Source organism: Protomyctophum parallelum, assembly GCF_964188405.1.
Source record: "Protomyctophum parallelum genome assembly, chromosome: 7".
NCBI lineage: Eukaryota > Metazoa > Chordata > Actinopteri > Myctophiformes > Myctophidae > Protomyctophum > Protomyctophum parallelum.
In genome coordinates, this window is record NC_139705.1 from 41,427,085 (window position 1) to 41,439,796 (window position 12,712).

General features: G+C 42.3%; 1 protein-coding gene across 1 annotated transcript in view; it reads left to right on the forward strand.

The window, feature by feature from the left end:
- Positions 1–5,201: 5,201 nt before the first annotated feature.
- Positions 5,202–12,712, forward strand: part of LOC310862109 (uncharacterized protein) — a gene marked incomplete at both ends in the record, with an annotated part of 30,043 nt that continues 22,532 nt past the window's right edge. The window contains 4 exons of the mRNA XM_083769845.1: positions 5,202–5,388; positions 9,510–9,649; positions 11,476–11,580; positions 12,256–12,661. Of these exons, the coding sequence (XP_083625971.1) occupies positions 5,202–5,388; positions 9,510–9,649; positions 11,476–11,580; positions 12,256–12,661 (838 nt within the window). The remainder of the gene's footprint in view (positions 5,389–9,509; positions 9,650–11,475; positions 11,581–12,255; positions 12,662–12,712) is intronic.

A 12,712-nucleotide genomic window follows, 5' to 3' on the forward strand; every position in this document is an offset into this window, starting at 1 on the left:
AAAAGCACACTGAAAGTCTAAAAGTCCAACTAGCCAAATGCTTTGTTAAAAAGTCCCCTTTTAAAAGCGTCCACGGATTGTGGTGCTCTCAGGTGGTCGGGAAGGGCATTGTGGTGCTCTCAGGTGGTCAGGGAGGGCATTGTGGTGCTCTCAGGTGGTCGGGGAGGGCATTCCACAGCCGAGGAGCAGCTGAGCAGAAGGCCCGGTCCCCCATGGTGCAGAGTTTTGTTTTTGTGGTTTTGAGTGTGTTTGAATTTCCAGAGCGGAGGGAGCGGGAGGAGATTGGGGGTTCAATGAGTTCCTTCAGATAGGAAGGGGCGTTGCTGAGGATGCACTAAAGGGTGAGGAGGCAGACCTTGTATTCTATCCTGAAGGAGATGGGAAGCCAGTGAAGGGAATGGAGTATGGGTGTGATATGTTCGTATTTCCGCACTCTCACCAGGATCCTAGCAGTACTGTTCTGGATGTACTGGAGCCTCTGGATGCTCTTGCTATAGGGATCCCGGTGAGAAGTGCGTTGCAGTAGTCAAGCCTTGAGGAGATAAATGCGTGAACAAGTTTTTCTGCATCTGGTAGGGTGAGTGTGGGACGGAGTCTGGCTATGTTTCGGAGGTGAAATAATGAGGTTTTGCAGAGGTGTTTGATGTGGGGGTCAAAGGTCAGGTGAGGGTCCATTTTTACACCCAAGTTGGTGACTACAGGTGAGAGGGGGAGGTCCTGGGTGGAGAAGGTGATTTTGGTTATTGGGGACCTGGTGTGGGTTGCCGATTAGAATGGCCTCTGTCTTGGAGCTGTTTAGTTGTAAGAAGTGGTCAATCATCCACGCCTTTCTCTCCTCAATTTCGATGCATGAAGAGAGAGAAAGTCAGACAGACACGCGTGAAGGCAGACAGACAGGCACGATGATAGAAGATAGCAGACCGAGAGACAGTAATATACAGTATGTGTCATTTATACATTTATAATGTATAATGCATGGGCGGATGTGGATGGACGGATGGACGGACGGATGGACAGACAGAAAGACAGACAGACAGACATGGAGAGACGCGACAGTAGCTCAGGACGTACTGTAGAGCAGCCACTTGGGGAATGACAAAGTTCCCGATTCAGTCCCCTGCTCCCCCCTGATTTCGTGTCGAAGTGTCCTTGAGCAATACAAGACACTGATCTCCTATAACTGCTCCTGATGAGCAGGATGATGAAAAGACAGGGAGACCAGTGGACTATACCTGACTGACTCGCTACAGTCCTGACATCATCATTACTGCAGGCAGCTTGATTCAGTGGACGGGGACATGTATTTATAGCAGCAGCACTGGTTGAGTTTCCAGCATGAGGGCCAGGCAGAGAGACTCTGGAAACATACAGCTATCTATCAAGCACATGCTTATCATAGAAACATAGAACTAAATCCCTCTCTGTCCACAGCAGCTTATAAAACACTCTGCTGGCCAGTGTGCGCAAGACGCTCTCTTTCCACATGCGTCACGTGCTGAATGCCATAAATGAGCAGGCTGTTTTCCCAGTGAACACACACACACACACACACACACACACACACACACACACACACACACACACACACACACACACACACACACACACACACACACACACACACACACACACACACACACACACACACACACACACACACACACACACACACGCACGCACTAAACTAAACTTACCTCTGGAGACAGGCATAAAACAGCCATCACCTACCTCTGGACTGGAGACAGGCATAAAACAGCCATCACCCTATTGATGTACAGGTTCAGTAGTAAATCGAACTAATATATTGAACCTATTATACATAATGTCTATAAACATTTTGGAATTTTGTTGTGTTGTCACAAAAGAAGATGCCAAAGACAAATCCTTGTATGAGTCTTCATTTTCTTCAAAGCCCGCTGCACTACTGAATTTAATATATCTGCTGTCAAACAGAAACCAGCTCCCGAATATTAACTTTTCAGGAAATGAAATGTTTTTAGAATAACACAATACTGTCTTATCCAAGTCTGTATGGTGACTTTATACATTGTCAGATATACTTGAATCTGTCCTTACATTATCGTCACTTTGCCCAAATACAGCTCAAGTGGAGTTATAAGATTTTTGACCAATAATGTGGAGTTTTTTCCCCATTTGACTTGGTCATTCTAATCAATGGGGGAACGACAAACCACCTAACTCCACAAGTTGGATTTGACCGACGGTTTGAGGATCCAATGGAGTTTAGTCAGAAGCGCTTTTTAAATACTTTTCATTGGTTCAATATTTGTAAAATGAGAACTAAAAAAGAGCACGCTCGCACACTGTACTAGGCTCCAGTTGTAGGGATTTTTTTTGTATTGCACCTGAGTGCTGCTGTGACGTTTCAGTCTCTCGCCTAGCTTCCAGACTGAAGTGAATGCAAAGAGACACCCATGATATACAAACAATGATCACATAATGCATTGCAGCTGTGGACAATGGTGATATTGTCTACGTGATTATTGGGTTTTCTTACATACATGTGACTTATTGGCACTTAAAGGGCTTATGCTAGATGTGAAGGTGTGAGTGCACGAGGCCTAATTCTTATCTGTTTGGCCATTGGTCATGTGACTTTGTCTGATGTCCACAGCTGCAATGCATTATGTGATCATGTCGTTTTTATATCATGGTGTCTCTTCGTATTCACTTCAGTCTGAGAGGAAGGGCGAAACGTCACAGCAGCACTCAGGTGCAATAAATAAATAAATCCCTACAACTGGAGCCTACAGTGTGCGAGTCATTGTTCTCTTTCTAGTTCTCTTCTCATATATATTTTTTCGCTTAGCACCTGCCCAGTTTTTGGGTGGATGTGAATGTCTCTCCTCCCTTTACATCAAATTTGTAAAACACACACGTACTGTAAGGTAGCGCTGATTTATTAAAAGTTGAAAAATGGACATAGCTGGTTCCTTCCCAACAGCGACGATATGCAAAGAAAGTTTCAAGATTACATCTCTGTGCATTTCTTGGCTATTGCCTCACATACTGAAAAGAGCATCTCTACAAGTAGGCCTATATACACACAAACACCATCTTTGTCCATGTTTGTACAGCATGTGCTGGTCTGTCTCCCTGGCTTTGCTCACACTGCAGGCAAATCTGATTTGTTTCTGAAAACTGATCTTTAATAGGACTGACTGTCCACACTATTTGCAAGTGATCCGATTTGTGTATTCAGACATTGTCAACCTGTCTGCATCGGTTGTAATGAAATAGGCACCATGCAATAGGCACCATGCATCATAATACAAAGTATAAAATAGGCCAGTGTCCAGAATGACAATAAGACAAATCAATGAATCAGATTTGAATTGTGTGTGTGTGTGTGTGTGTGTGTGTGTGTGTGTGTGTGCGCGCACGCGCTCTCATACGTGTAGGCTACGTATGCATTTACGCGTGCGTGCACGTGTCGTGTCTGACTCTGCCTGCATAAAGGCGTTAACAAGGTGCTACAAATGCCAGGGCTTGTATAGCCTTTGCCAAAAACATACAGCCAAAACACTAAATAATAAAGAAGAAATACCAAAAAAGACATGTATAGCCTATAAGGAACACATCTGGGAAGGTAATCTCCATCCTTGCTGGTTTTGATTACAGTACATTGAATGTATGTTTAAATAAACAGTGTGGGAGAGCATGCAGATTTCCATAAGCTCCGCAGGGCTTTCCACCTCTGTCGTACAGAGTCTGTACTCTGTACAGAGGACTTACTGAGTCCATAATGCTAACATGGATTAGGTTACTCGACATTTAAATGAGACTATACTGCTTTAAGTCAGTTACACACTGCTCAATCAATGCCCATAGACCACCAGAGTGACTCAAAACATCTGAATGTTTTCAGATTGAATGACTTGGATGATCTTTGTTGCTTCTCTAACATGGTCACAGCAGTAGTAACATGTTGAAATTGGCTTCAAGGTTCAGAGCTTCAAGCTATCATGTTGCAAGCGTTTGTCTTTCTTAAAAAGCCATAACATTCAATGAAGCCAGCTTGGCAGCAGGTTTTAATGTATGGGCCTATTTCCCATTTTTCTTAACCTATACTTCCACCTACTGGTGATTGATTATGGTGTCAGGAAATATTTAACGAAAAATAGATTAAAGTTAATTATAGCCTATGCCATTATTTTCAAATCCATGACTTTGACTTGATTCATGCTATTTTCTATAGGGATGGGTGTGTTTAAGGTGACCCTCATTTCCAAGACTTTGTCCCACAAATTGAGACCCTACTGTAGCTGTCTCACATTGTGACTGGCAAGTTAAAATGCCTTATTATAGTCTCCTAATAATTGGCTTTCTGTTGTAAAGCTCTCATTGTCTTTCCTGCAAGAGGTTTTTAAGTGTGTTAAAATAACTATAACTAATAATAATGATAAATACCCCATAGGTTACAGTACCAAGTTGGCCATACCATGACCCATTTTAAAACAAAACGTGAGACGCCAGAGGGGTTTATTAATAACAAAATGATAGGTAATATTAGGCGGGCCTATATGGCCAAATATCACATCAAGGCATTTAATATATAGCAACTTAAGTAATAAAGTTGCTATTAACGGCCCAATTGTCCCACACAACACGATACTTCTGGCCCCAAATTAACAGTTTGGATCTGGTCACCCAAGTGTGTTTGATGTTATAACATTTCAATTGTATTGCATTTGTGTTAATCTTAATTGCATTACTGATGATAGACATAGATTACAACAACAACAACAAAGATGAGATGTGGTGGAGTAGATAGAAGTGTAAACAAAAGTACATCACAATTGTGCAGTAGCCTACCTAAGTACACGTATATGAGAAAAAGAGGTTGGCATCAGCAATGGTTTTCAGTAGAGTGCGGCTAAACCCCATTGGCACACTACGTGACACACCTGTGTGTGCCAAACTTCCAATGAACGCATATAGTTTACTCTTGTCTTGCCAGACTTTCGCCAGCAGGTGGAGTTAAACAAATTTTGATCACAACAGCTTTGACTCATTTGACACCAGAGTAATCGACCCGGAAGTTGTACATTGTTTTCCCCGCCATACACAAAAACCCATCATAACAAACAACAGCTCACATGTACACACGCGTACGGACAGCTAAACGTTAGTTTGACTTTGTTGTTCCACATTTTGAACACCGTATTAACTGTGCTAATATGACTTTACTACTAACGGTGAGGTCGTTGATAAACGAGCGACTCTCGGCGGCTGCTGAAGACATATTTGGCGCAGTTGAGAGAATTGTAACAGAAATCTACGAGGATTCCAAACAGAACATTGAGCAGCAACGCAGAAGAATCCTGGATGTGGTTTTGAATCCAGAACATAATCAACACAGAGCAGGTTAGTACAGCCATAGCCCTGAAACTAGGCTACCCTGAATCCTCAGTCCTAAAGCAAAACACTTTTTAAATTATACATCACTAACGCATTAGAGCTATGGACCAGAGCTAGGGAAACACTAGCCCTCCAAGCAGAACCCAAATGCTACTGAAGTTTCTGACATTTTGACGACCCAGATAGCATTGGGTCCTGTTGCACTACTACCATGCCACCTGGTACACACCCATTCTTAAACATAAACGACATGTTTAGCACCTCTCCGCGCTCTGTGACGATATTTTTCAGCGTGAGGCTTTCTGAATATGTAAAGTATAAGTACCCATACATGCCGCTGCGAATATCTCCTGTGGCGCGGAAGCCGTTAAGTATTTTTAATATATGTTTGCCCGAATTGGAAGCTTGGATTCTTCTCTTCCTTCCTGACTTAATGACACCTCATTGTACCGCCTATCTGGCTAGCTAGTGGCGCTATAGCTATGACTGAGCAGATCAGAGGCAGGGACGTAGGCGCACAAGCCAACCGCACACCGGGAGGCGGTACAATAAACGGTAAACAAACAAGAAGAAATAAAGCGACCAAATCGGTCAAACAAAGATTAAAAATACTTAACGGCTTCCGCGCCACAGGAGATATTCGCAGCGGGATGTATAGGTACTTAAAGTTACCGAATTCAGAATAACTCAAGGAAAAGAGTGCCGTCACATGGCGCAGATTATATTTGAGAGAGAATGATTACTTCCGCGTTCTGGAATTTCCATACGAAAATATAGTAGTGACCAGGGACCCAACATAAAACTCATCAAAATTTCAGAAAAGCTTTATGTAGGGTCCCGAGAGGGGCTAGGGAAACACTAGCCCAAACATAAAGGTTTTTTTCGATTCTAACGAATTATTCGTCAGAATCGAAAAAATCCTCTACGAGAGTCTAAATGTTTGGGCTAGGGAAACACTAGCTCTGGTACATAGCTAGCCCTCCAAGCAGAACCCAAATGCTACTGAAGTTTGACTTTTTGACGACACAGAGCATTGCGTCCTGTTGCATCAGTACAGTGCCACCTGGTACGCAGACTACATAAAACATAAACACCGTGTTTATGGCCTGTCTGCGCTCTTTGACGAAATGTTTTCGTGTGAGTGTTTCTGAATATGTGTAGTATAAGTACCCATACATGCCGCTGCGAATATCTCCTGTGGCGCGGAAGCCGTGAAGTATTTTTAATCTTTGTTTGACCGATTTGGTCGCTTTGATTCTTTTCTTCCTTCCTTGTTTATTGACACCTCATTGTACCGCATATCTGGCTAGCTAGTGGCACTATAGCTATGACAGAGCAGATCAGAGGCAGGGACGTAGCCGCACAAGCCAACCGCACACCGGGAGGCGGTACAATAAACGGTAAACAAACAAGAAGAAATAAAGCGACCAAATCGGTCAAACAAAGATTAAAAATACTTAACGGCTTCCGCGCCACAGGAGATATTCGCAGCGGGATGTATAGGTACTTAAAGTTCCCGAATTCAGAATAACTCAAGCAAAAAAAGGCCGTCACACGCCGCAGATAGGATCTTAGAGAGCATGGTTACTTCCGCGTTCCGGAATTCCCATACGAAAATATAGTCATGACCAGGGACCCAACATAAAACTCGTCCAAATTTCAGAAAAGCTTTATGTAGGGTCCCGAAAGGGGCTAGTACATAGCTAGCCCTACAAGCAGAACCCAATGCTACTGAAGTTTCTGACATTTTTTAGACCCAGAGCATTGGGTCCTATTCCACCTCCACCCTGCCACTGGGTACGCACACATATATAAACTTAAACAACTTCGGATAAGTCCTTCTGCGCTCTTTCAGGACTTTTTTTCGTGTGAGGGCTTCTGAATGTGTGAACTTTAAGTACCTATAAATACCGCTGCGAATATCTCCTGTGGCGCGGAAGCCGTTAAGTATTTTTAATCTTTGTTTGACCGATTTGGTCGCTTTGATTCTTCTCTTCCTTCCTTGTTTATTGACACCTCATTGTACCGCCTATCTGGCTAGCTAGTGGCGCTATAGCTATGACACAGCAGATCAGAGGCAGGGACGTAGCCGCACAAGCCAACCGCACACCGGGAGGCGGTACAATAAACGGTAAACAAACAAGAAGAAAGCCACAGGAGATATTCGCAGCGGAATGTATAGGTACTTATAGTTCACGAATTCAGAAGCCCTCAAAGGAAAACAGGCCGTCAAACGGCACAGATACGATGTTACGGATCATATTTATGTCCGCGTTCCAAAATGCCCATACGAAAATATAGTTATGAACAGGGACCCTACATAAAACTCAAATTTCAGAAAAGCTTTATGGAGGGTTCCGAGAGGGGCTAGTACATAGCCATAATGCCGTTAGAGTTACGTAGGGGAAAGTAATCTTGAACCTTTATGCACTTTTTTTTTAAGCAATAAGAATAGTTCACAAGGTAGGATATCAGGATCATACCAACACACTTTTCATAAGGTCACATTGAGGTTTTTTGGATAATAGTGTAGCTCTGGTCCATAGCCTTACTGCTTTTTGATGAATTGAACAAGGTGGACCCTCTTGGCTCTTGTAAACTGGTCTAGTGCTTTATTGGTCGTCCACTCACAGTTGTATTGAGTTGTTCTTGAAATGTACTGTAATAAATACTTCAATCAATCAAACTGCTATGGGCCAGAGCTAGATTATAGTGTAGCCATGATAATCATGACAGTCATGTTTCAGGGCTAGATATAGTGTAACTTTAAAACAGATTATCTACAAGGCAAGGAATACATATTACCTGGAAATGTCGAGGAATTGTTCAGGGAAAGAAAGGGATATATGAATTAAGAAGGGTACTACATTTCAAACATCTTGGTTCTCGCACCACTCTAAAGAGCATGTGTGCATATCTGTAGTGGAGTAAAGCTATGGAATGGTTTACCAAAGAATGTCCAGCAGTGCAAGAATTTAATTCAATTTAAGAAACTGTACAAGATCATTATATTGGAGAAATATAGATAAGATTGTGTGTGTGTGTGTGTGTGTGTGTGTGTGTGTGTGTGTGTGTGTGTGTGTGTGTGTGTGTGTTGGTAAATAATACTGTACTATACGAATAGATTCTTGAATGCTGAAAAATGGTGAGTGTTAGGCTGTTGTTTATAACAATGTAAGGAGTCTTGAATGTATAAATGGAAAATGTAGTGGGTGGGATCATTCACTATGGTCTTTTTTATGGTTTATATGTTGAAAGTAAACCGACAAATTAATAAACTTTGAGCTTCAGCTTATGCCTTTTCCATCATTCAAAAATAGAAATGTTGGATATAATGTCAAATGTAATGATTTATGTCATACTGTTTAGTGTTTATGATGATCGAAATAAACTAAACTAATGTACTTTTTTTAGAGCGGGGTGAAACAAGTTAACAACCGCTTATGATTCAGCCAGTACCATGTTTTACTAATTAAATCTTTCGGAAGCAGTACTACGCTGTCTTCCGCCTGTTTTACGCGATCATTACATTTTCAGTGAAAAACTGAAAACGTGTACATAAACATTCAGATTTCCAATATAAAGTACTCGCCACGTGGGCCACGGGTGTTAGACATTTGCTGGTACAACGATTAGCAGTAGCACTGCTGCATTCCGCGTTGTTTAATAAAAGGCATTTTATTCGAGCTGTTTTTTTGCCATAGGCTTTCAACTACTCGCCCCTATCAGTCAGGAGGAGTGTTGCACTCTGAAACACTGAGTGTGTTTGATATCTTCACGCTGACCGCACTGCCAATACAAACTAATAGGCGAGTGCACTCCCGGTGTGCAACCGAGTTTTCCGAATGCACCCCGTTTGAGAAAAGTAGCAGGAGTCGCAGTGCTCGGATAAAAATGCCTCCTGGATTATGTGCAAATTCGAAACAGGTGGTACGCTCACGCTGGACTGTTGAGTGACTTCCGACGAGCGCTTACTAGTGGAAGTTTCTGTCTATGAGAATAGCACCGCGCCTGGCTCAGCGTTAGAGAACTTAGAGAGAACGTTAATGCTCTTCTAGACCACCAGAGCTAGTTTTTGTGTTGCTCTCTATCTAATGATGATGACTTTACCTCCTCTCTCTACCTAGATTTCATACTCCTTCCTAAAATAAAGGACGTTTCCTCTGAACAGCAAGTGAGGAACCCCAGTTTGGTCAATGATGTGAAACCTGAACCGGAGGAGAGGAGTCCAAGTCTGGTGGTCCAGGAGGAACCGCTGCCTGTCCAGGTACCCTTGACAGTTCAATCATGATGTTCTAGTAGTCACAATTTGCATTTTATAATGGGATGAATCTAGAGTTGCAATACCCTCCATTGACAGCCCATTGATCCAAATCGAATTTCTGATCTGCTTAGTCTAAACTAAGTATTCACCCACCTGGGGTGCATACCAATGACTAGCCAATGACTAGTCTAAACTAAGGCCTCATTTAGACGGCGACCATCTCCAGATAAAACGGCAAAGTCCCGTTGCGTTCTCATTTCTTTTTACCCTTTACACGAGACGCACACGTTATGCTATAATGTGCTATTATGCTATAATGTTGCTAGGTGGCGATAACGGGCTGCCAAATAGACCAGTCACCCGTACAAGAAGAAGAACCCATTCACGCAAGCCTGCAACACTGCTCCGTCTTTTTGGCAAATCTAGAACTTCCTGTTTGAGAGCTAGCAAATTTAAGACATTCGGTTGCTTTCAGAATAAAAGTGTTGTTAATTAAATAATTATTACATTATTATAATTACATTATTAGTATTATTATTACATTAGTTATTTTAAAGACACATGTTATGTTTCTGTGTAAAAATAAGTAATTCAATAACACAGAAACATAATGTGTGTCTTATAGCATTTAAATGCTTAATTTGTAGTTTTAATGTGCAAATAACCTTTTTTAAATACTCTAGAGGGTACTCTTTATTTTGAAGAGATCGTCTTAAATTTGCTGGCTTAGATTTGCCAAAAAAACAGTGCCGCGCAACACTGCTCTGGGCTGACAGGCGCAGCCCAGAGCACGCAGGCAAAGCGTGCCACTGGATGGTTATATATTTTATAATAGATTAGGCTACATAAACGCTGCTGCCGCGGCTGCCGCCTATCACAAGGCTTTTTATTTACATCATGGTTTTACATTCACCATCGCTGATGAGCAGCATTTTGTAGGCGAGGAGGGAGGCTTGTTCAGGAACTCCATTATATCATATATGGCTCTTGTTCTGCCCTTACTATACGTTGGTGTACAGTCTGTATGGCTTGGCAGACAGCTAACAAAGTTCCCAATAAAGCTCCAAAAGGCATGACTTGATTTAGGTTCTTTACTGATGAATAAATTGTAAAACTGCAATACAGAAAAAATAGAAAACACAACATTGGTGTCATATACTGTAAAATCATAAACCAAACATAGTTATTTGTATGCAACATACAAGATTACAAAAAGAACATGTTGTACTCAACAACTTACAAGTATATTGCTTTAAGAGCCAAGATATGCTTAAAGAGCCATAAAGTTTAACAAAAAACACACAAACTTACAGACTTATCCTGTCCAAGGCCTGATAGAAAGGGTTAACTCAACATGCAGTGAGAGAGCTCTTGACAGTGTGCTGGCTTGAACTGAACTGACTCTGACCAAACTAATCACCTCATAACTACCCTTGTGAAGCTACCAGGTGAGGAGAATGACTAATTAAGCAAAAGAACATTGGTCTCCATTACACAGGGCCTACTAGGTGAAAGGTGAACTACCTAGAAAAGTAAACAGCACAGCTCTGCATCAATGTAATAAACATATGCGCTGTGAGCCAACGTGAGCCATGATGTCATAAGTTTTGCGGATTCACCGTTTTGCCTCTTTACACGGAGAAGGGATAAAACGGCGTTCTCAAAGATTTCCACTCTGGAAGGTGGTTTCACTTTGTTGCGTTTTCACCTCCTCGTCTAAACGGACCACGGCAAACGATACTTTATTTTGCCGTTTTCTATGAATACCATCCTTGTGTAAATAGCACCTAAGTATGCACCCCCCTGACAGGATCCGCCGGGAGAATCAGCAAGTGGACCAGTCATCATGGACCAGTTTGGTCCATGATGTGAAACCTGAACCGGAGGAGAGGAGTCCAAGTCTGGTGGTCCAGGAGGAACCGCTGCCTGTCCAGGTACCCTTGACAGTTCAATCATGATGTTCTAGTAGTCACAATTTGCATTTTATAATGGGATGAATCTAGAGTTTCAATACCCTCCATTGACAGCCCATTGATCCAAATCGAATTTCTGATCTGCTTGTATTAAACAACGTTAAACTCGCCAAACGTGCAGCTGAATGGCATCCTTGGATACTTTTTCAATCTGCATTCTGCAAAGCGTTTGTTTCATACAAATCCACTGTAGACATGTTATGAGCTACTTTCTGCTAAGAAATTCCGTGCCGTGATAGTTTCTTTTAAGTGTTGGAGTTTGGAAGCACTCATTTTTATTAACGGATCGTGCTGCTGCCTCCTGCATTATGTGCCAATTCGAAACAAGTGGTACGGAGGGGCAGTTCGGTGACTTTGACGAGTGGTGAGTTTAACATAGTTGTCAATGGAGGGTAATTGCGTTTTTGGCATTTAACATTGGAACATATACAGTACAAAACATTCTTGTGACCACCACGCTCTGACTTATGGGATCTACACACGATGTGAACGTGTAGATCAGATATTTTCTCTATTCTTCAACGGATGAATTCAGGCAGATGAATGAAAAAGATTCGGGCAATCCTGAAAAATTATAGCGATTATCTCAAATTATTGATGATGTTTCTGTAATGATTGTGACATGCCTATGTCCAGGAGGAACCAGAAACTGTCAAGGAAGAACCACAACCTGTCCACAATGCACCAGAACCTGTCAAGGAAGAACCACAACCTGTCCACAATGCACCAGAACCTGTCAAGGAAGAACCACAACCTGTCCACAATGCACCAGAACCTGTCCACAATGCACCAGAACCTGTCCACAATGCACCAGAACCTGTCCACAATGCACCAGAACCTGTCAAGAAAGAACCACAACCTGTCCACAATGCACCAGAACCTTTCCAGAAGGAACCAGAGTCTGTCCAGAAGGAACCAGAGTCGGTCCAGAAGGAACCAGACCCTCCAGAGATTAGAGAGGAACCGGAGAAGCTTCTTCAGAGCCCAGAGGAGCCTGCTGTGACATCACTAGATAGCAAGGCGAATGGGGACAGTCTTGCAGGTAAACATAATCATCTTCCTTAGTTCTAATCTAAAACAATAAACAATGATT